Genomic DNA, 23,965 nt, shown 5'->3' with positions numbered 1-23,965 from the left:
ATAAACATTTATTAAGCACCTACTATGTGCTAAGTGCTTAGAGTGTGGAAAACACTTTGTCAACCATAAAGCTTTATCTGTTGGTTATTAAAGAAATCAACATAGATCAACAAAGTGGCATAGTGATTGGATAGCTGGTCCTGGAGCCAGGAAGACCAGAATTCAAGTTTCACCTCAGGCTCATACTGGCCCTGGCATAAGTTGTAAAACCTCTCAGTGTCTAAGACAATTCTCTAAGATTATAGAGAAGAGAGCAGAAACCAGTCTGCCCTGATTTAGAGGGATCCCATATACCAATTAAATCACTTCCAATTCCCTATACCAGTTAAACCATAGGTTTAGCCCCACAAAAGTTGAGAAATTTGGGTTAGAATGGGACAAGATCACTCATTTCTTATCTTTAACATTTCTTTAGCAACAAAATCCAGAAAACAAGCCAAAAGGTACCTGTTTTTATACATCACAAAATTATCTTTTCCTAAGCCTCCCTTAGAGCTTTATATCTCCCTTACATGTTTCAATTCCACACTACTTGACCATTATCCTATAACTATGACACATTTATTTATGGAGATGTCATATGCCCTCTGCTAGATGGTGAGATCCTTATGGACTGGGGCCAGATCTTAATTATTTTTTCATTTCCTTAAGTGACTAGAACAGTGCTTTGCACACATGGTCGTAAATCAATGGTTATTGGGTGAATGAATGCTTAAGAATAGGGACAGACTAGGGATAGAATCTACTATTAAATTACTCTAGGGAACTCTCAGATGTGGAAACTCTGAAGAGCAATGCAGGTTGGCACATTCTCTGTGCAGCACCATGATTGAAGATACTATCCTGATTTTCTTTGTGCTGGCAAACTAGGTCAGTAAAAGCAGGGCTAAAGAGGAGTTGGGAGTAGTTTTCTAACACTATTATTCAGAGTGGAGAGCCTCTACAAGTATGCTTTCCCCAATGATTATCCATTGATGTCAGCTAGTCAGGCAAGCAATTAGCTTTTATAAATAGCTATTTACTAAGGTGGCATAGTAAGAACAGCTGGTATAAAACATATCCCCACACTAGGGGCATTTCCCCCCCTCTAAGTACATACAAAGTCCAAGGGGAAGTAAGATCAAGGTTAAAATTACATGTGACAAAAAAAAAAAAAGAATTACATGTGACAATGGGAAGGTCCTTTCTTTTCCCTTCATGAAAGGGATAGCTTTCTACTAAGCTCCTTGTAGGTTTTTTTTTTCCAGGTCCTTCTGAATCCAGGGCCAGTGCTTTATTCACTGCACCACCTAGCTGCCCCCTAGAATGTATAAAAAAATTCAAGAGACACTATTTCTGGATTATTAATAATTTCATTAATTATGCTAGTGGATAATTAATAAAAGGGATTAGTGGCACTCTGGAATGACAAGAACCCCTCATGGAGCCCACTCAACACTCATATGTCTTTGGAAGAGAGGATATTCATGAGGGTGGCAATCAACTCTGATTGGTTAACAATTAATGAGAAGAATGAATATTATAATGAGAGGCATATCTATTCTAACAGGGGCTGGGGAATGTAACTCTGATCACCCTTGCTCCCAGACCACTCCCAGCCTGAGACAAACCAGACACAGGATCACCCCCACCCCTGAAAGCCGGAGTAGAAAACAATGAACTTCTCCACTTGGGTGGGGTCTGAACAAGATTGAGGAGAAAGTTAACTCCATCTCATTATAAGCAATGTCTTTTGGATGCTGGCTTGACCTAATAAAGAATAAGGAAAAAGGAAGGGAAAAAATCCTGGATTTCTCCAATAATTGGTTATTTAGTAATTGTTTCTCTCAGTCCTAAATCTGAATTTCCTCAGTGTTTCAATTTAGTCTTCAACTATTGGTTCAGGCACTGCCATCAACTCATCCATTGCTTGGATGCTCGTGGGATGTCCATGTCTTCCAGACTTTTTGAAGTATGAAACATCTGCCTCTGGTTAAGGTGGTAGAGGGAGGTGGCTTGGGGGGAGGGGAGACAGAGGCTTTTGTCCTTCCCCATTCCTGGCAAGTTATACCATCTTAGGGATTTAGTTGTAACAGAATCTACCACCAGGCACTTGATATTCCTAGTTTCTGAATTAACTTATGCTTTCATTCAAAGCCCAAAGGCTGTGACTGACTTTTTTCAACCAAGCCCTTTTGGTGTAGTGTCATTTCATTTCATCCAGTGGTTGAAAACACTTCTTTCTACCTTGATTAACTAAGTTGTTTACACTTAGTTCAATGCCCTTGATTTTTTATTAAACAGAGTGATTTTACCTGACAAAGGTACTGGGACTAGAGTATTTTGTTACTTAAAGGACTAGAGGGGGCAGCTAGGTGGTGCAGTGGATAGAGCACCGGCAGGAGTACCTGAGTTCAAATCAGGCCTCAGACACTTAACACTTACTAGCTGTGTGACCCTGGGCAAGTCACTTAACCCCAATTGCCTCACTAAAAAAAAACAAAAACAAAACAAAGGACTAGAGGATTTTATGCATTACTTTGAATGGGTTTGGGGTGATGAAGTCAATGGTCTCCCTCTCTACCATTACCCTACTCTGATACTTGTAATTTATAGTCTTAAAGAGTTACTGGAGTAGCTAGGTGACAAAGTGGATAAAGGCCCTAGTTTCTGTGCAGCACCATGTCTGAAGATACTGTCCTGGATTCAGGAGGACTTGAGTTCAAATCCAGCCTCAGACACTTGACACTTACTAGCTGTGTGACCCTGGGCAAGTCACAACCCTAATTGCCTAAAATAAAAAAAGAGTTGCTTATAGCAGTCAGAGGTTAAGCAATTAATCTAGGGTCACATAGCCAGTATCTGTCAGAAGTGAGACTTGAACCCAGATCTTCCTGGTTTTCTATTTACTATGTCTATAGATTAATCTGGCTCAACATAGGAAACCTTACCTGGCCTGGACATGGAAGTGACTGACAGAGCATTCTTGATTCTGTGGGTTATGGTGCATGGCTGTTGGTAGATCAATTTGCCTGCTTAATTCAGAATTAACTAATAATAGCTTATATTTATAGTTCATAAAACAGTTTCCATTGTTTTCATGTGAGTTTTACAATGAGTTTGGGAGTTTAGTGCTGGAATTCGAATCCTAGATTCTAGGATACAATGATACTGATTATCAGTCAGCTGCTATGAGCTGATAGGCTCACATAAAAAAGAAAAAAGTCATTAACTTTTTCTATTTTCTATTCACCTCCAAGACCTTTCCTAATCCAGCAGTAATAATGCTTTATGGTTTTTTATAGCATTTGACAGCTTACAAATGGTTTTCACATCATTATCTCAGTAGTTGCTAGACTATCTCCTCATGCATTCTTTCTGAGTTTTAATTAGAAAATGTCTCACTAATTTGATTTCTTCATGAAGTCATTTCCCCTCCACCTCCCTTTTTGATTTTACAGAATCCCTTAGGCTATTGTCACATTGTACATACTAGACCTGTAGTGTAGATGTGACTTCCTTTGAATGTGATGTTCCTTTGAAGTGATGGCCACAATGGCTTCCAAGTGGGGCATAAGGGGAAAAATTTAAACACAAAAATAGCTTATAGTAGTTTAGAACAGGAACAGAGAAAGGAAGGAAGGAAGGAAGGAAGGAAGGAAGGAAGGAAGGAAGGAAGGAAGGAAGGAAGGAAGGAAGGAAGGAAGGAAGGAAGGAAGGAAGGAAGGAAGGAAGGAAAGAAGGAAGGAAGGAAAGAAAAAGAAAGGGAGAAAGAAGGAAAGAAAGAAAGGGACAAAGAAAGAAGAAGAAAGGAGAAAAAGAAGGAAGAAAAGAAGTAAGAGAAACATTTATGTGCTCTGTGGTGAGTGCTAGGGAACAGAATAGAGTCAAGCAGGGATTGCCAAACTTTTTATGATCATGTACTCCATTTGTAAAAATGTTTGAGAATGCAATCCGAATGAGTGTATTTACTTGTTTGTGAATTGTATTCATATGGTAATGTACTAATAATTATGAGCATTGTAAAACTTATACTAAAATAGACATTTAAAAACAATGAGATAAAAATGAGATAATATCTGATCAGAGAGTGAATAGGAAGCCATTGGAATTTACTGAGCAGGGGAGTGACACAGTCAGATCTTTGTTTCTGGAAAATAATTTTACAGCTGTGCAGAGGATGACTTACAGAGGAGAAAGAATTGGGGCAGGGAGATCAATCAGGAGAATGTTGCAATGGGCTCAGTAATAGGTGATGAGCCACTGAAATGGGGAGGTGGTTGTGTGAGGGTGGGCAGAGACAAAGATGGGACCAAGACTGCAAAAGATGGGACTGAGACAATGAGATGTGACGACTTATTAAATATGTGGGGTGTTTGAGAGAATGGAGACTCAAGGCTAACGCTAAGGTTGCAAGCCTGTGGATGGTGGTGACTTCAACTGAAATAAAAAGTTTTGGAAAGGAAAGATAATCACAGCACATCCAAGCCTGTTCATCCTGTGTCATTCACTCTTTCCTACCAGAAAAAAAAAAGGGAATTGTTGGTTGTTTGTGGACTAAGTATTGTATGTCTATAGAAGTCATGTGAAGGGACCGTATCAGTTCCAGGTTACAGTAAGCTTCTGGAGCCTGGGCTGCTCTGCTGCCTTCTGTCTAGGTTCCATGATGCTGACCCCGTGCTGGGGCCTACCAGACTTAGCACTGCCCTTCTTCTTGGGACTGTGCCTACAGCATTGATGAATCGGGTCAAGAAGAGGCATGTGGGGCGGCTCAGGCAAAAGCTTAGGCTCCTCCTCTCAGTGGACACCCTCTCTGATATATAAAAGCCTGCTTTGACTGAGGGGTCCCAGATGCTCTTATTTTCTTTTTCTTTTTTTTAAATTAATTAATTTTTTTTGTGGGGCAATGAGGGTTAAGTGACTTGCCCAGGGTCACACAGCTAGTAAGCGTTAAGTGTCTGAGGCCGGATTTGAACTCAGGTCCTCCTGAATCCAGGGCCGGTGATCTATCCACTGGATGCTCTAATTTTCAAACTCACAAGGCTGCCAAAAGGTTAAAATGTCTAGATCAGGATGGCTCATTACCCTCAGGGAAAGAGACACAACAAAAGATGTGGCCAGAGACAGTACCAGTGTTCTAGCTACAGTTTGTAAGCACCTGGCACCTAAATTGCTGCAGGCATACCAAAGAGAAAGGGAGTTAAATGGTGGAATGGTTGAAAAAATGATTGCATAGGAATGTAATGTTATATTATTGCTCCATACGCAATAATGAAAACAGATGCCTCCTGAGAAGATTTGTATGATCTGATGCAAAGTGAAGTGAGCAAAACCAGGAGAACTTAGACAGTAACAACGGTACTATAAAGTCAAGCAGTTTTGAAGACTTAAGAATTAACTGTAATTCCAGGGGACTGATGAGGAGCTGTTACCACTTCCTGATGGTCCCACAAAGAGGTGATGATCTCAAGAGGACTTGGCCAATGTGGGAATTTTGTTATGACTGTTGTTTTTTAATTTTGGGTTGCGGGGTAGGAGGAAAGGTGGAAATCCATATAGGAATTCCCCAAAAAGGATCATTTAAACATTTTTTAAAACATTAAAACATTTTTAATGCAGAAGAACAGGAAGAAAGCTAGAAGGAAATATAGAAACATAAGACAGCTTTGAAAGTTATATGTTAAATTTATTATATACTTGAAAGGAAAACCAAGCTATATGTAATCAAGATTCTCAGTTTCATATAGAAGTCTTTTTTCTATTTGATTTCTATATGGATATGGATGATTTCATTTGGTATTAAGCTCAGAATTTTAAAAATGAAATTTAAAACAACAGAGATGAAGCAAGATTAGCAGTCTCTTGGAATGCAGGCTATGCCTCTCCTTTTAAACAGATGCACCCCTCTTCTGTTTTCCCCTCTCCTCTTCCCTCACCCTTAGCAAATGAACTAGGATGCATATTTTGGAAGGGTTTCTAGGGTCCTGGAGAAGACCAAGAGGTAGTTCTGGAGATCATTATCACTGCCAAATATAATAGTTATACAAATGCAATAAATGACAATTTTATAACTTATCATCTTGAGAGAATAGTTCTTAAAGATGCAGAGAACAGGTTCACATTTGTCTCTAGTTGCTGAATGACCAGTAAGCTTATTTTCTAATTCACTCTGGTATATGAAAGATGCCTTGAAGTATGTGATCATCTCTACCAGAAACAGGGAAGCTGTAGTTGAAAGTTCATGATGGACTTGATTTTTCAGACTGATTTTTTTCACCCTCCCATTGGTTACATACACACTCTGTGAAGATCAATTTGCATATTAGCAAGTGGTCACAGCCTCCACTTTGAGAACCACTGATGTGCTGTTCATCCTTAGTTTTGTAGAGAACCAATGACATCATGGGGTGGTGTCAACTCATGCATGAATTGGATTTAAGTGAGGCAGAGTTGCACACAGTCATCAGCCTTACTCTCCCAGAGTCATTAAAGTCCAGTGGCGGGGCAGCTAGGTGGTGCAGTGGATAGAGCACCGGCCCTGGAGTCAGGAGTACCTGAGTTCAAATCCGGCCTCAGACACTTAACACTTACTAGCTGTGTGACCCTGGGCAAGTCACTAAAAAACAAAAACAAAACAAAAAAAACCCCAAAAGTCCAGTGGCAAGACAAAAGTCAGGACCACTGGCAATGGCCCAGGATGCAGTGGGTGACTTTGGGTCTTTGGATGTCTGACCAAGCTTTAAGCACTCTACAGCAGCTGCTTCAGCTGCCTCCATGGCTACTAGAATAAACTGTTCTCATCTACCCATTCTGACAAGGAAAGTCTTCACATCCCTCTAATCAATCAGTTTGAGGCCTTTTGGTTACCCTTAACCTGGTTCAATTGATCTGCTGAGGTGGTTCACTGGGGTGTGGCCAGTGAGCATGCTACAGCATCTTGAAGCCACAGGGGGAGAGTTGGGGTGTGTAATTTAAGATTCTAAATGTGGATTCTAATCTGTTCCCCCAGTTTGTTGGGGGAAACTGACTAAAATCACTGATAAAACGAGTTTAGGTTTTTAAGGGTTTATTGAAAAATAGAAAGAAAAAGATTGAGAACAGAATTCCAACAGCCTGGCATTCCTATCTTTCCTCAAATTTCCTGTGAAGTCCTCTGCCGCCACCACCACCATCAAGTCAGGAACCCAAAAGAGCAAGAGCTCTCCGCAAAGGCTCTCTTTCCTCCTTCCTGTCTCCTCCCAGAAAATAGGAGGCTCCTCAAGTTGATTGGCTGGTAGCCTTGATAGGCAGCACCCATGAGCAAACGTCATTTCCTGACGCCAAGGAAAAGCCACATGGCCTTGCCCTCTGAGGTATTTTCCTCATGGCGGAGCTTTCCCACAGCAAGTCTCCAGTAGGTGGCATCATTTCAATCATTACAGTGGGAAGGTTGACACCAAAGGTGGATGAGCAGTCCTCACACCAAAGGTGCTAGTCCTCCCCGAACGTACTAGTATAGAAGAGAGATCAATGAAAAATTTTCTGCATCAAATTTTAGAACATTGATAATCTGGAATGTATACATAGGAGTGTGACCAGGATGGTGAGAGGGGTTGAACTCATACTAAATTGGAATCATTTGGAAAAATTGGGGGGAGGGTGTTTAGCCAGGGAACAAAAACCTTTAGAGATAATGAGCTCATGATGACTTCTAGCATTTGAGGGACTATCATATGGAAATGGTTTAATCCTGATGCATTTAGTCCCAGAGGGCAGAAGTGGGTGGAAGTTTCAGTGACAGATTTGTCTTGGAGAAACTTAACAATTAGTGCTATCTATAATGGTAATTTTTCATTGTTAAATTTTCTTTTATTAATTTTTTTTGAGACTCAGGGCCATTCCTCTGGCAACTTTTGGTTAACAGGGAGCCTGTCTTCTGTTAATATTAACCTCACCTGACAAAACCCTGTCCTATGGGATATGAAAATTTACTTAAAGGATTCAATCATTCCTTAGATAAGGAGCCAGAGGAAGAATCTCAGATGTTCCTGACTAGCAACATGTAAATCTCCCCCATCAACAGCCTATTTGGGAACCCTCTGTAGCCTGACTTAATTTACTTTTAGAGTCTGCTTAACTAGGTTTGTTAGGAGATTATGACTCTCTTTTGCTAAATTTTTTCAACTTTTATAGCATTGAAGAAAGTATAGGATTATAAATGTGTCTTTTCTTTAACTCTTATGACCCAGGAGGAATGTCTAAGATTGCAAATATGTAAAGAAATTATTTCTGTCACTCGAATGTATTTTTTCTTATCGGAAGACTTCTTGGATTCCTAATAGTTGTTTGGATTTATTTTTTGGTCTGACATCTGAACCTATGTTTAAGCATAATAATAAAACCTGGGTTTTTCTTATCTCTATAATTTCTGTATTGTGGCAGATCAATTTTGGCAACAACTACCTACAATGATTACTCAGAAAGGAGATATTTCTCCCATAACATATGCAGTATGTTTTATGAGGTTATGAGAGGGGCAGCTAGATGGCGCAGTGGATAAGCACCGGCCCTGGATTCAGGAGTACTTGAGTTCAAATCTGCCCTCGGACACTTACTAGCTGTGTGGCCCTGGGCAAAGTCACTTAACCCCAATCGCCTCACCAAAAAAAAAATAATAATAAATAAATGAGGTTATGAGCTCCTAGATGATAAAAGTCTTCAAGTAGAAGCTGGATAATCCCTTGTTTGGATGTTATAGATGAGATTCATGCTCAGGTTGTAGCCAGACCTCCAAATTCTTTTCCAACTCAATCTGGTGAAGGAAATGTGGTGCAATAGAAAAAAATTCAGGCTCGGGAGTCTGAGGATCTAAGTTCAAATCCTTGTTCTATCACTCCTACCTGTGTGATCTTGGGTAAGTCACTTAACTAGATTTTTACTCAGGCTTTTTCCTTTGCCCTTGATGTTTTGGCTTCCTATTTCCTCTCATTTGTCTCTGGTTTCCCTGCTGCACTCCTTGGCTCCTTCTCCTTCTACTATTGCACAGACTCATGAAGCTGGTTGTTTACAGCTTTCCTTAGAGGTTTTGGATGTTCAGGACAGGTTTCTAACCTGGGCCTCAGTTTCCTCATCTGTAAAATGAGGAAATTGAGCTAGAAGGCCTTGAAGATCCCTGTCAGCTCTATATCTCGGAGACCTGAATTTTAACTCCAGCCCTGAAATTATCAAAATACGGGACCATGGGCAAGTCGCCTCTTTTGTGGCCACTTGTCTGCAACTTGTGTGTGAGCAACCAGTGGGAGGGTGGAAAAAAAAATCAATCCAAACCTACTCTCCCATTTGTAAAATGATGGGGGCTAAATCATCTTTAAGTTCCCTTTCCTGTTTTAAAATAGGATGATTCCAGTCCAACTCACTTGCTTTACAGATGAGCAAACTAAAAATCAAAGGAGTAGATTACCTGATGTCACACTGTTAGCCAGGAGGGTATTGAGAATTCTCATTTGGGGAATGGGAAAAATAGTGTTTCCTTATCTTAGGGCCTGCCCAGCCAGGTGGCACAGTGCTTATTGTTGTTGTACCTGGAGTTCAACACGACTGAGCCTGGAGCTGGAGTGAAGACCCCAATTAGAATCTTACCTCAGACACTACCTGGGCAAGTCACTTAACCTCTATCTGTCTTGGTTTCCCATAAAATGGGGATAAAACCCCACCCTTCAGAGTTGTTGTGAGGATCAAATAAAATACCACATGTAAAGCATTTTACAAAGTACTATGTAAATGCTATTACCTATTATTTCTATTCATTTTAAAGGCAGCTAGGCAGGACAGTGGACAGAGCAGTAGGCCTGGAGTCAGGAGGACCTCAGTTCAAATCTGGATAAATATATTTAAGCTGTATGATCCTAAGGAAGTAGCTTAACCCTGTTTGCCTCAGTTTCCTTATCTGTAACAAAATAAGCTGGAAAAAGAAATGGCAAACCACTCTAGTATCTTTACCAAGAAAACCTCAAATGGAGTCACAGTTGGAAACAACCAAACAACAATGAATATTAATGCATGCAGGAAACCCTCTCCCCCCCCCCCCCACATTTTCTGATAAATATACAGAGCCCTCCTATAGGAAGAAGATGTGGCTTGGGTTTTTTAAATGATCCATTTTCCCCACAATTCAGTCCCCATTTTTTTCCTGCTGTTACTTATTAACAAGCCTCACTCATTTAAGGGAGAGAGCCTGGGAGCTAAAGAAGTATGATTCAGGTGACTTGTTCCTCAATGGTCAGAAGAAGGTGCTTAGCTGTGACCCTTTAAACAATTGATGGTGTCATTGTGGAAGGCAGTGGGATACAACACTATCAGGGAGCTCGAGTCCATTTGATATAGATCAGCGCCATTTGACTGAGTTTCTTCACCTTTTTTTCTTTCTGTTTCCTTCCCTTTCTCTTCTTGCTGAGAAGCAAATTTTCTGGAAAGTGACAGAGCATAACAAGATCTAACATGTTCCGGGCATTGTGCTGAGTGCTGAAGATATCCATTCCTGACTTCAGAGAGCTTACATTCTGTTGCACAATGAGCACCTAAATCCCAAGGTACTTTTGAGGATCAACTGAGAGACATGTAAAGTAGTATAGATTATTAGATATTTTTACATAAATAGAAATGCTACTACATAAATACTACATAAAACAAAGAGAATTGGGGGTGAAGGGGTCTTAATAGCTCTTTTTGGGATGATCAGGAAATGTTGAGTCAGGCACTTAAGCAGTGATTGGAAGGACACGAGGGACAAAAATTGTATCTAAGAACTGTAGATTCTGTCCCTTTCATTATCTGTTACCTCATTTATGCAATGCTGATGCAGCTTAATTTTATACCACATTGTCATTAATAAAATGCTGGCTTGAACTTACTTTAGGTAGATCCCATTTAGCTTATCAACCCTTTGGTCCTTCTCTGCAAAAGCTTTTAATTTGAAGATTGTCCCTGGCAAACATCAAACTGCAGTGAAGCTTTTCTCTTCTACAATGAATAGGTGTGGAGGATAGAAGTTGCTGATGTCCTCTCAACTGTCCTCTTTTGAGCATTAATTAGGTCCAGGATGTTTTCTCCATACCTTTGGTATCTTCCCTTCCATCAGAAAACTTGTGAATGGATTCCTTGGTGCTCTCACAATTATATTGCCTCCAGCACAAATGTCCTTAATCTATATTTGTTCTATCCAGTTTCCGCCCCACCCCCATCTTTGTTCAATTTCCGCCTCCTTTCAAGAACATGTAGGACAGTGCTCATCAATGTGGTGGCTCTACTTTCTTGATGTCATAAAACAGGGAGAAGTGTTTGTTGAAGGAGTCTGATATCATCATGGAGTAGAACCAGTGTAGAATCAAGGTTGTAAAAAGATTCCCTACAGGTAGTCTTATTTGAAGATGACCTTGAACTATTTTGAACAAGCTTCAGAATACCATATCATTTCCTGGATGAGCTCCATAAACACTCAAAATAGTTTGGCCTTACCATTTCCACACAAATCCCCACCCCCACCCAAATGGATGAATGTCTATTGTTCAGACTCTAATAATGATGTTACACAGATAACTTATAGAGCTTATCCACCAGTATATCTTAGACAGAGATTGCAAATGGATGAGTTGGGTCCAGAATTATACAGGAGAAGGTGGGAAGACTGGATTGCTCATCAGAAATTTCTACAATTTTCTACAAACTCCTTTAGTGACCCTCCAATTGTCTTTGTAATTGTCATCTTTTAATGCTAGTATTCTACCAGTGTTGAATGGATCTAAGTCATGGCACACACTATCTAAAGAATTAAAATTGAATATCACTCAGGAGGCAATGGAAGCATGCATGATGAATATGAGCAGAGTATCTAATAAATAAGGAATGAGAAATAGTTAAGGATAAAAAAAATGAATAATTGAAAATGACTTTGAGTGATGTCAGGAGAAATCAAGAAAGGATCATAGCATGCCAGGTGGATCCCCTGGGAAGAATTTATGGATAGACATGGGGGGCAGGGAGGTGGCGCGTGGCCTTGGATTCAGGAGGACCTGAGTTCAAATCCGACCTCAGACACTTGACACTTACTAGCTGGCAAGTCACTTAACCTCCATTGCCCTGCAAAAAAAAAAAAAAAACAAAACCCAAACCCCCCGAACAAAAAACAAAAAACCCCACAACAACAGCAAATAAAAGACATGGACAAGAGTTTCACAGGATGGATAAGCATGATGGATAAATGTGATCTGCAACACTGGAGAGGTTGTCTGGCTCCACAGTAATAAAAACACTGATAAAAATCCATTTAAGTATTAAGTTAAAAATAGGCAATTTTAAAGATGATTATTATTTAAGAAACAAACATTTGAATGTACTAGAGTTGTGCCAACTCTTTACAAATTATTCCATAAAGGTTCAGCTTAAGAAAGAACCATAGCCTGTGAAGATGAAATTCCTTTCTTTTAGCTTTCAGTCTTCAAGATGAGAACATGAATTTCACCATTTTCCTTTCTCTGGCTCAGGGCAAGCAATGTAAAAGACTATTTTTGTTTTAGAGATCAATTGGATTACTAAGGAAACCAGACAAATAAAGTCTACCTATCATCCCAGAAGTAACTTTTTTTTAGACAGATTTCTGTTAGAACAGTGCTCATGATAATAGAAATAGAATGTTCCAAGTATAGCGACCAAAGAGAATTCAAAGGAAAAAAAAAAGCAGAAAAGCCATCCTAGTAGACAAATATAACTATATAAAGAACCCTTGTACATCACTATATACTTAACAAATCCACACTTGAAGAATATTTCCTCTTTTCAAGTCAGCTATCCACTCCTACAAAAACATCTCCACTGGGTTGAATAACCCAGATCAATTACCTAGAGATAGTAACCCCACTAAGTAAGGAGGGCAGCTTGAGTCTTTGCCAGATAAAGAATCAAAGGCCAGTTTCAAAAAAATTGTCAGGGCCAATGGCTTGGGATCCATGTCCATGAATGAACAAATAAAATGATAGCAACTCTGAGATTTAAGGAAGCATGTCCTCCAACATTGAGAATGCACAGAATAACTAACTGGGATGACATTTTCCTTTCTTAGGCACCAAGATGTACCATTCTTATCCCAGAAAGGGACACTAAGAAAGCCTAGGTCATGATGCAATCATTGGAACCTATCCCTTTATTTTGTGTGCGCACACACACACACAGAAATCATGCCTGACCCAGGGTTCAATTGTGAGCTATTTATCTTTGGTATCCTTCACCTTCCTTTCTGGGCTCTTTCCCCGTGATTTCAGAGTCACATAAGGAGGCTTCCTACACCACACAGGCATCAACTCTACAACACGTTCAATTTCCACTTAAATGCCTCCACTGATAGGGAACTTATCACCCGTGGGGACATCCGTTCCATCTTCATGAAGACCTTCCTTACATGAATCAAAATGTCACTATAACCTCTATTCTGAGCCTGTGTGCAGTTGTTTATTGATTATTTGTAAAATGGGGAAAATATTTGCATACAGTGTCCATGAGGAAGGCATTCTGAAAGCTATAAAGCATTATGTAAATATGAGCTACTATTATGATGGTTAAATTTTCATACCCAATGCTTGTATAGAACAATATCTTTGAGAAATGGAGCTTTTCATGTGCTATTGGAATCATGAAATGAAGGTTAACTTCCTGCTTTGTCTATGTGTAAGATCAGTCTTGGTTTTTATTACTCAGAGAACATTCAGACATTTTCATATCTGAGCATAGCCTGACCTACATCCCAGATTTGAGCTGAGCAAATTTTATAAGGTTCAGAAAGAGATAGATAGGATGTTAAGGCCTAAAGTTGTACAGTGTAAGGCAGCTGAGGGATGCATCATTTTGAGGTGTTCTCTAAATGAGACCACACAAGGAACTCTTAAAGCACTGGATTCAGGAGGACCTGAGTTCAAATTCAGCCTCAGACACTTGACACTGCTGTGTGACCCTGGGCAAATCACTTAACCTCCACTGCCCTGCAAAAAAACCCAAACAAACAAAAAAGTTATGTTCAGAAGATGCCTGGAAGAGCGGGTAAAGGAATGAACACCAAAGTGTCATGATCTGGTAAGGAATAGTATAGGTATTGCTAAAATATGCAACTGGTCAAGTCTAGTGAAGAATCCCAAGACCAGCGAAAGGGACAGGATCAAAGAAGGGATAGGATTCCTGGTTAGGATAGGATGGGATCACAGAAAGAAAACAGAACTTCTCAATTCCTGTTTCATTTGTTTTCTTGGGACCAGGAGAATAATCAATGGATAATAAAAGTTAAAACCCAAGATAAATAAGGAGAAAACAAGTATCTGTCTTTGATGAATTTAAGAAACTCTTGGGGTCCTAAAAGTTGGTGGATGGGATTATTCAGACATGGTGGGATATGACATCTGGAGAAAGGCAAATGTCATAGTTTTCAAAAATAAAAATAAAAAATGGAGGAAGGAGTCAAAATGTACAAATTACAGGTTATGAGCTTGACTTCCAGTCTTTAAAAAAAAAAATTCCCATTAGATGGCTTTCTGGGAAGCAGAAAGGATGAAAAATATAGGCAATCGGGGCAGGGGCAGCTAGGTGGTGCAGTAGATAAAGCACTGGTCTTGGATTCAGGAGGACCTGAGTTCAAATCCAGCCTCAGGGGCAGCTAGGTGTCGCAGTGGATAAAGCACCGGCCCTAGATTCAGGAGTACCTGAGTTCAAATCCGGCCTCAGACACTTGACACTTACTAGCTGTGTGACCCTGGGCAAGTCACTTAACCCCCATTGCCCTGCCAAAAAAAAAAAACAAAAAAAAACCCCCCAAATCCAGCCTCAGACACCTTATACTTACTAGCTGTGTGACCCTGGGCAAGTCACTTAACCCTCATTGCCCTGCCCCCCCCCAATTATATATATATATATATATATATGCAATCTAAGATATAAAACACAGAAAATATATACATACTAATTTTTTTATAAATATACATAATAAAAACAAAATGTTTTGTTTTTGTTTTTTTTAACAAAAGAAGTCTAGGATTGTTCTAGGTGCTTATTGAATATCTAGAAAAGTAAGGACAGAGACAGTGTGGTAAAAAGTTTTAACAGTCGGTTAGATAATGGAGAGACGCCAGTTTTTTTTAGGACCACCATTTTGGGGAGGAGACCAACAGCATCAGCTACGCACACCAGTCTGCCTGCGACGCACGCCAGATTGCCTGCTGAGCACTTGACTTCCGGGGTGCGAGCTTAAAAGGCAAGGAGAGAACGGAAGTGGGGCCTTTTTTTCCTGCTCTGCTGGTCCCCTGGCTGCGCTGCACAGACAGACGCTGACTGGAGTTTGACTCGGCCTGGCTCTTGGTTAATAGCACGCGCTTGACTCGGTCTCTCTCCCCAAAGGTGGCCTTGGGTTTTGGTGAGTTTTATACGGAATATAGGCTAAGCCTAGACTTAAGACGATTTGTATTGTATTTCTACTTTCCTATCCTTCTAATCAACGTCACCTTGTGACTACCATACAATAAAAGCTCTAACTAGAAAACCAGAAGCTTCTTCCATTTACTAGTTTGGGAAATAAGGGAAAGGTTAAGTAGGGGAGATTTATGATCTAATATCCAATTTTAATCTCACAACAGCAAGGATTCAGCAAAAGCTGGGAGGACTATTTAGGTGGTCACATAAAAAAATATGACAGTTGTAGTTCATTTTGATATCAGCAAAATATTTGGCAAAGTAGTAATTCCTTGGGATTAGGTAGAGAAAAATATGGGTTGGATCAGAGTATGATGAGGTAGATTGATTCTGATTTGGTTGGACTCAGAGTAGTCATTGATGTCTCAACATCAAGGAGGAAGGTCTCTAGTGGAGTGTACCATAAGTTGGCCTGGTGCAGCTGAGGAAGTTTATCAATGACCTGGAAAAAGGCATAGCCAGAATGCTTATGAAATTTGCAGATGGCACAAGCTAGGAGGGATAGGTAACATGTTGGGTGACAGAGCTGAGACCCTAAAACATCCTGACATGCTAGAATACTGAGCTGAACAGGTGAGATTTAATACATCTAATATATCCATAAAATATAGCTCGGTGGGGGCAGCTAGGTGGCGCAGTGGATAGAGCACCAGGCCTGGAGTCAGGAGGACCTCAGTTCAAATCCAGCCTCAGACACTTAACACTCACTAGCTGTGTGACCCTAAGGCAAGTCACTTAACCCCAATTGCCTCACCAAAAAAAGAAAAAAGAAAAGAAAAAAAGAAAAAATATGTATAGCTCGGTGTCCAAAGTAGGGTGGAGTAGAATGGTCAAGGGCCTTGAGATGTCATGAGCATTAGTGGAAGGAATTGAGGGTGCTTATCTTGGAGAAGAGAAGAACTAGGGAGGATATGATAACTATCTTCAAGCATTTGAATGAATCTTTTCAAAGAGGGATTAGATTTTTTCGGGGGAGAGGGTCTGGCTCCAGAGGGCACAACTAGAAATAATTGTAGAGAATCATTTCACCTTAATTTAACTAACAGAGCTATCCCAAATGAACTACCTTAGGAAGTAGTAGATTTCCCACCACAAAATGCCTTCAAGTGAAGCTGGTTGACCCCCTTAGTTGAATATGTTAGAAAGGAGATGCTTATTCAGGTACAAGCTGGATTAGATGGCCTTGGAGCAGCTAGGTGGTACAGTGGGTAGAGTGCCAGGCCTGGAGTCAAGAAGACTTATCTTTGTGAGTCCTAATCTGGCCTCAGACACTTACTAGCTGTGTGACCCAGAGCAAGTCACTTAACCCTGTTTGCCTCAGTTTCCTCATCTATAAAAATGAGCTGGATAAGGAAATGGCAAAGCACTCCAGTATCTCTGCCAAGAAAATCCCAAATAGGGTCACTAAGAATTAGGCACAACTGCCTGACAATAACAACAGACAGCCTTCAGAGGTCCAGACCACTTCTTTTTTTTTCTTTTTTTGGTGAGGCAATTGGGGTTAAGTGACTTGCCCAGGGTCACACAGCTAGTAAGTGTTAAGTGTCTGAGGCCAGATTTGAACTCAGGTACTCCTGAATCCAGGGCCGGTGCTTTATCCACTGTGCCATCTAGCTGCCCCCAGACTACTTCTGATACTTTGTGATTCAGATCTCTGGGGGGTTGCAGAGGACAGAGTTCTATTTTGCCATGCTACAAATAACATCTCTGTTTAACATCACAATCTCATTTTTTAAAAAAAGAGTTCTTAAATAAATACAAGAAACATTTCTTTTGGGGGGAGGCAGGAGATGGGTAAAGGGAGGACTACGTATTTACTTCTTTTCATTTAGCTGGTAAATAAATGCATGCTCTGGCTTGAAAAGTAGTGGTCTCAAAAAGCTTAATTTTTTCCTTCGGAAAAAAACCAAACCAAAACCAAACAAAACAACACAAAAACCCAATCATTCTAACAAATCACACCATATAACACAAATGATCCATATCTGGCTCCCATACTCTACCAATACAAATTTACTGAACAATAATTACACATCCATCATATAGCACAGTATGCCCATGGGTATACAAGAATGAGATAAAACTCTAGCTCAGCCTTTAAGAAGCTTAGAGTCTTCCCCAAATGTTCTTCATTATTTCAGTAAATTTGGTCTGGGCGGCACATAATGATTCAGAAACCATCATTCTCAATTATATAGCATATATAATAGCCTAGATTTTTAATAGACTTGTACAAATATATAAACTCATTTTTCCCCCTTCCCCCCTTTTTTAACCACCTAGGAAATATATCGGGCAGATAGATACAAGCCCTCCATTTTAATTAAAAATCGAAAAGCCTGAGTTTTAAGTTATAATATTTTATTAAAATAGCATATTCAACCACTGTCAACCAATAATACAATAACTTTTTAAATTTTTCCCAGAGTACGCAGCACGACACAGTAGTGATTTAAAATATCCTTATCCATGATAATCAATGAAAATATCTCCAATTCAAGTGAGCAACTAAAACTAAAATCTTGGAAAATTTCTGAATCCAAAGAAACAAAGGTTTCAAACAGAATTCTCATATATACTCCTGCAGACATAATTCCAGCATTTTACTTGCCTGACAATACTGTTAAACTTCTTCTCTTATGCATAGTATAACTATGGGACCCATATTTTATAAATAAAATTGGCATTTTCCATTCCATTTTTCTTCCTTTTCAGCTTCACAAAGAAACCAGTAAATAAAACTGTCAGTGACAGTCAACAACAAAGGATCTCACAGCAAGATAAAAAACTTGAAAATACTCAAAGATGTTTCTATTCTATTTGTACATAAAAAGACAGATTTAAAAAAGTGCAAGGCAAGATTTGCAGTTGTGTGTGTGTGTGTGTGTGTGTGTGTGTGTGTGTGTGTGTATTGGGGAAGGGTTTAGGCACATCCATTTCCTTAAAGCAAGCTTCAGAATGAAATTCCAGTTTGTTCTTCATGACACCTGTTTAAGTCTTTCTTTAAAAAAAAAAAAAAGGAAAAGGAAAAAATTACATCCTGTCAAATGTAAAAGAGGGAATTCTCCTGTCCAGAGAAGCAAATCCTTCCTTCAGTTATGTCGTGTTCGGCCTTTTTTTATCCTTGCAGGTTTTGGTTTGGGGATGTATTGATTATTTGCTTGGTACTCAAGTTCTTTACGGAAGTAGTGAATTGCCTTATTTAAGCCTTCTTCCAATGGGACCTGTGAGAGAGACAGAGAGAGAGAAAGCGAAGGTCACATCAATACTGAGTTTCTTGTCTAATGAAATAAATAATTGTGCTTGTCCTCGGGGGTTTACTGTGGCAGGAAATGCTGTTTTCAACATGAAGTGTCTGCTAGGAACGCTCACAGCACCACACACTGGCCACAGGACCAATGCCAACCCAAGAAAAACCAGAATACCTTGCATGCTGCTTTGAAAATGTGGCTGAATCCAGCAGTAGGAGCACAGTTTTGTTTTTATATTTTATCTTTGCTTATTTAATATAAGTAAATCCTACTCTAAAACAAAAAGTCAAATCCTGAAACATTGACCTACCTTACTTTTTCTTTTTTCCTTTCTTCTTCCTTCCCCTTATTGGTTTCTACTTCTGATTAAACAATGAAAAAAATGCCACTTGGGCAGACACCCATTTTCTTTTAAAAGAGCAAGTCATTTAACCTCCCAAGGACTCAGTTTTCTCATCAGGAACATGAGATTGGCTTAGATGGTCTCTGGGATCCCTCCTACCTCCAGAACTGATTGCACTGCACTATTATTCTGGAACAAGTCCACAGGACGGGGAAATATGTGAAAACACGATCGGCACTTTGTTAGTGAGCCCCTTTATGTCACAAGTACCCATACACGTTTGCAGAGTAAGTAGTGTCATGGGGCGCAGAGCACCCTAGAATTTCTCTGGGGCACACCAAGGAATCTTCTCCTTGAGAAACTAAACCAGAGGACAGATAATGTCTAGAGAGATAAGCTGAACCAAATCGGACTGAGCTATCTTCAGATTCCTACCCTTCATTCTGGTCTCCCTTACCCTGGGGAGATAAATTTGCCTGCAGCTTTTGTGTTCTGAAGAGGGATCTGTAGCCACCCCTCACCCAATTCCTCTAGTCACTACCAGTGGGGGATGGTCCTCTCTCACTAAAGGAACTTTTCAAGGGCAGATGGTCCACCCCCATCAGTCCTCTATAAAAGTACCTTCCAGTCTCCTGTTTGAGGTACCTCTGAGCCATGTGCTTTATGCCAAATCTCCCCATGAAAAGTCCAAGGATTTCTTTCATGGTTTCCCTCCCCCCACCCTTCCCTTCCTTTGCTCCTAAATAAACTATCACCTTATTCTAATTAAGTTTTGTGTGCAAGAGGGTGTAATTCTTTAAAGAGGAATTCCCAAGGACCCCAACTCCTACCCCAACCCGTACCCCATTTCCCCCCCACCATAACAGTAGGATGGGCTACTTTCACCTATAGCTGGTTCAAAGGACAGAATACTGAAAAATGCCTTGGGATGGCACAGTTTAAAATAATCCTAACCTCACTGTTAGTTTTCTGATCACTTCAAATAACAGTAACAGTGGAGCTTTCACTTATAAACAGAGGATAAAATGGAAGTTTCACATGCCCAAAAGCTTCTATGGTGTAACTCCCTTAAAAATCACTATATAATTAGAAATCTTGAGAGAAAAAGAAGCTGATGACTATTGGATAGATAGTTGGACGTGTCACTGGGGTCATAGTATCATAGATTCAGAGGAGGAAGGAACCTCAGTGACCATTTAGTCTGACCCCCCTTCACTTTAGAGATAAGAAAACTGAGGCATAGAAATGTTAAGTGACTTGCCCAAGGTCAGAGGGAAGCAGGCTTTGAACCCAGGTCCTCTGACTCAGTATTTAGTAATCTTTCCATTGTACTACACAGCCTTCAACTAAAGTAGTCCTCTAGTCTTTATAATATGTATAACATATTTGTTATTTATATGTATAATGTGTATTTATTATTTACTTTAGGCAATGGGATTTTTGTTTTGTTTTAGGACAGGAAGGAGGAGACTAGAACTTCTGACTTCAGTAGGGAACCAATTCTCTCTCTAGGGGCAGAGGCCTAGTGGATCACTGGCTCTAAAGTCAGGAGGACCTAAGTTCAAATCTCACCTCAGACACTTACTAGCTGTGTGACCCTTGGCAAGTCACTTAACCCCAATTGTCTTAAACATCCAGAACCATCTCCAGTCCTCTTGATGTATATCTTGTCACTGCACCCATATGGCTCTGGAGGAGAGAGTGAGGCTGGTGACCTTGCATAGTCCTCCCTCACTGAAATCCAACTTGATAGTCCTCTTTGAGAATGAAGGACAAACAATAAGAACAATTCTCTCTCTACAAATGCAGATTGGCAATTGGGTTGTAACATTTAGGCTCAGGGAGTTGTTTAGGGAACTGAAATGTTAAGCAACTTAGCCATACTCTTCTCAGCAATACAATGATCCAAGACTATTCAAAAAGACTCATGATGGAAAATGCTTTCCCTATCCAGAGAAAGAACTGATGGATCTGAATGCAGATGAAAGCATACTATGTTTACTTTCTTTTTTTTTCCCCTGTGTTTTTTCCCTTTTGTTTTGTTTCTTCTTTCACAACATGACTAATGTGGAAATGTTTTACATGATTGCACATGTATAGCCTACATCAGGTTGCTTACTGTCTTGGGGAAATGGGAGGGGAGGGAGGGAGAAAAATATGAAACTCAAAATCTTATAATAAAATAAAAAGGAATGTAAGAAGTAAAACAAAAGATCAGCTTTGGGGGATTTGAAATTCATTTTAGTATAGGATTTTACTTGCAACATGAAGAAAGTCTACAATGTCTAAAATGATCCATATGAAATTTCAAATTTTTTCATATGTTGAACTGTCTTGAAGATAAACCTATACTGACTTTAATAATTCTGCAAATATCAGTAATGCTCCCAATCTTGGTTTTCTTAGGTGAAAAGCAAGGAGGGTAGAGCTAAACTCTCACCCCTCTCCAATGTTTTGTAATTCTATTCATTGAACCACCTACAGTGTGGGACTAGCCCTTGGCTAGATGCTGCCTTTTTTTTTTTTTGGCTAAATCAAGAATACAGGCAGCCCCCACCTCCATAAGTGTCCTTGGCAGTTGGAGGAGTAACAAAAAGGGCATCTGTCATCATCTCCATAGCTCTTTCCCCATAGCTACCAACATGACATCCTTCAATAGGTGGTAGCAACCTTCTTCCCAACTTTTTATAACAACCCTAAGATTTCACGATAGGGGACAATTATCTTCTGTAGATTAGTTCTCATGCCCCAAAGCAGGAGAATTGAAGGTTCTGGTAAATTGTTTCCTACTTAGTGCTTATGAACTCTCTCTCTCTCTGATTCATAGATAATAAATAGGTTATGCAGCCTTGCAGGTAAGCTTTTGTGCACCCAGGAAAGGGCACAGACAAAGTTAAATTGAGTCATTTTGCTTCACTAAGAACTTTAAACACAGATCTAAGAAGGCAACAGGAACAAAGGTCCTGACAAGTCTATAAGCTCCAAGCAGGCCTCTGGCCCAGATGTCTGCCTAGGGGGAGTGAAACTGTGTGCATATCATTTGATTTGGCCCAGGCAGGGCCATCAAAGCTATTTCCTTGGTAACAGAAAGTGATTCTCAAATGATGCATGAAAAGTCATTTAATGGTGTGAAGAAAACTCCACTCTTCCTCCTCTCTGCCTACCCCCACAGAAAGGGAGAGGGGTGGGGTAAGTCACGAACAACAGAGGAACTCATTTTTTCCAGGTGACAGCACCTCTCTTTGGGCTTCACTTACCACGGGCTCCCACCCCAGCATTAGCTTGGCTTTTTGGATGTCTGGCTTTCTTCTCTGTGGGTCATCCTGGGCTTCTGAGAGAAACTGAATTTCACTACCGCTACCTGTTTAAAGACCAAAATGAAAACAATCAGAAATAGAAAAAAGAATAAATCACATTGCGATAAGGGACCATTTAAAAATAAAATAACAAAACAAAATGTTCAAATTCTGCCTCAGATTCAGGGGCCTGGATGATTTTTTGGGGGGATGATAGGTGGGGGAATACTGGGTTGTCCCTATCATGGCCAGGCTGAGAGTACAGTCAGTAGTGGCCTCTCAAGGGCCTCCCAATTTCACTTTGGCACAGAGCTCTGACTTTCCTCCTGAGGTAGCCCACCTTTCCCTTCCTATCCCCCCACCATATTGATGCTGGACTAGGTATAGACACATGATTAGTTTAGTCTACTGCAGCTTAGAACACCCATGCTCAAGTGATCCAGTAGCTCTAGCCTCCCAGCAACAAGTTTTACAGGCTCTGTCACCATGATCAGCAGAAATATTTTTTCTTAAACCACTTGGTCACATTAGAAAAAGGCCATTTCCTCCTCCTCCCAGGGCTTAGAAAACTAGGGCATCGCTTCATGTGACAATAGCCTCCTGGACAATAACTCTCATTTCTATAGGGCTTTAAGACATATGAGGGCAGGTAGGTGGTCCAATGGATAGATAGAGAGGACCTGAATTTAAATCCAGTCTCAAATAGTTACTAGCTGTGTTACTCTGGGCAAGTCACTTAACCCTGTCTGCCTCAGTTCCTCACCTGTAAAATGAGCTGGAGAAGAAAATGGCAAATCACTCCATTATCTTTACCCTGAAAACCCCAAATGGGGTCACGAAGAGGGAGATGTAACTGAAACAACTCAAGAACAAACAAGATATACAAAGCTCTCTTTCCTCTCACTGTATAAGATGTTACCCCCATTTTACAGGTGAAGAAATTGGGCATCAGGAAGGTTAAATATCTCAGTGGTAGAACCTACATTTGAATGTAGATTTCTCCTGACTCTAAGCAGCCTAGCACTATTTCCATGATAGTGCACCATCTGTACTGAATGTGGTATAATGCGGCTGATAAGCTTTAGTGGAAGGCCCATAAAAGCAGCAGTCAGTTGACCTAGAATCTGAGATCATACTAGAGCTAGAAGGAATCTTCAGTTATGGACTCTAGGTGTCAAATTCTCTCACAAAACTGTTGAATGCAGCTTGAACCAGATTAAAGTGTAATTGGGAAATGGAACTCAAAATTTTAAAAAAAGAATGAAGGTTAAACATTATCTTTACATGTAATTGGGAGAAAACATTTAATAAATGAAAATACAATACAACATAGATAATGTTAATTTGTGTTTTTTGAAGTCAATATCTGGGTTGCCAGGGATGTTTTTGAGTATGACATCATTGACTACTCCAATCCCTTCATTTGTCAGAATAAAAAAGCACCAATTTAAGCACCTCTGGTGTCCAGCCTTTGAGAATCCAGGGTCACCTCAAAGCAAGAACAAGGCCTGGAGGAGGACTCTGGTGAAGTCTATCAAAAGAGCTACAGATGTAGGTGCAAACCATGGTGACTGCATTGGCTATACTCCAATTCCAAACACTGACCTCAGGGACCT

At 40.1% G+C, this 23,965-nt stretch overlaps 1 protein-coding gene across 2 annotated transcripts in view; it reads right to left on the bottom strand.

The window, feature by feature from the left end:
• Window positions 1-17,834: 17,834 nt before the first annotated feature.
• UXS1 (UDP-glucuronate decarboxylase 1) overlaps window positions 17,835-23,965 on the bottom strand; it is a 141,452-nt gene continuing 135,321 nt past the window's right edge. For both annotated transcript variants that reach the window (XM_043998344.1, XM_043998345.1), the window contains exons 14-15: window positions 22,311-22,414; window positions 17,835-18,683 (exon numbers count right to left, since the gene is read on the bottom strand). In XM_043998344.1, coding sequence (XP_043854279.1) covers window positions 18,552-18,683; window positions 22,311-22,414 — 236 coding nt within the window. In that variant the 3' untranslated portion in view covers window positions 17,835-18,551. The remainder of the gene's footprint in view (window positions 18,684-22,310; window positions 22,415-23,965) is intronic.

Source organism: Dromiciops gliroides, chromosome 3, assembly GCF_019393635.1.
Source record: "Dromiciops gliroides isolate mDroGli1 chromosome 3, mDroGli1.pri, whole genome shotgun sequence".
Lineage (NCBI taxonomy): Eukaryota > Metazoa > Chordata > Mammalia > Microbiotheria > Microbiotheriidae > Dromiciops > Dromiciops gliroides.
The sequence above is the reverse complement of the archived record's forward strand: the minus strand, read 5'-3'. Positions and strand labels throughout refer to the sequence as shown.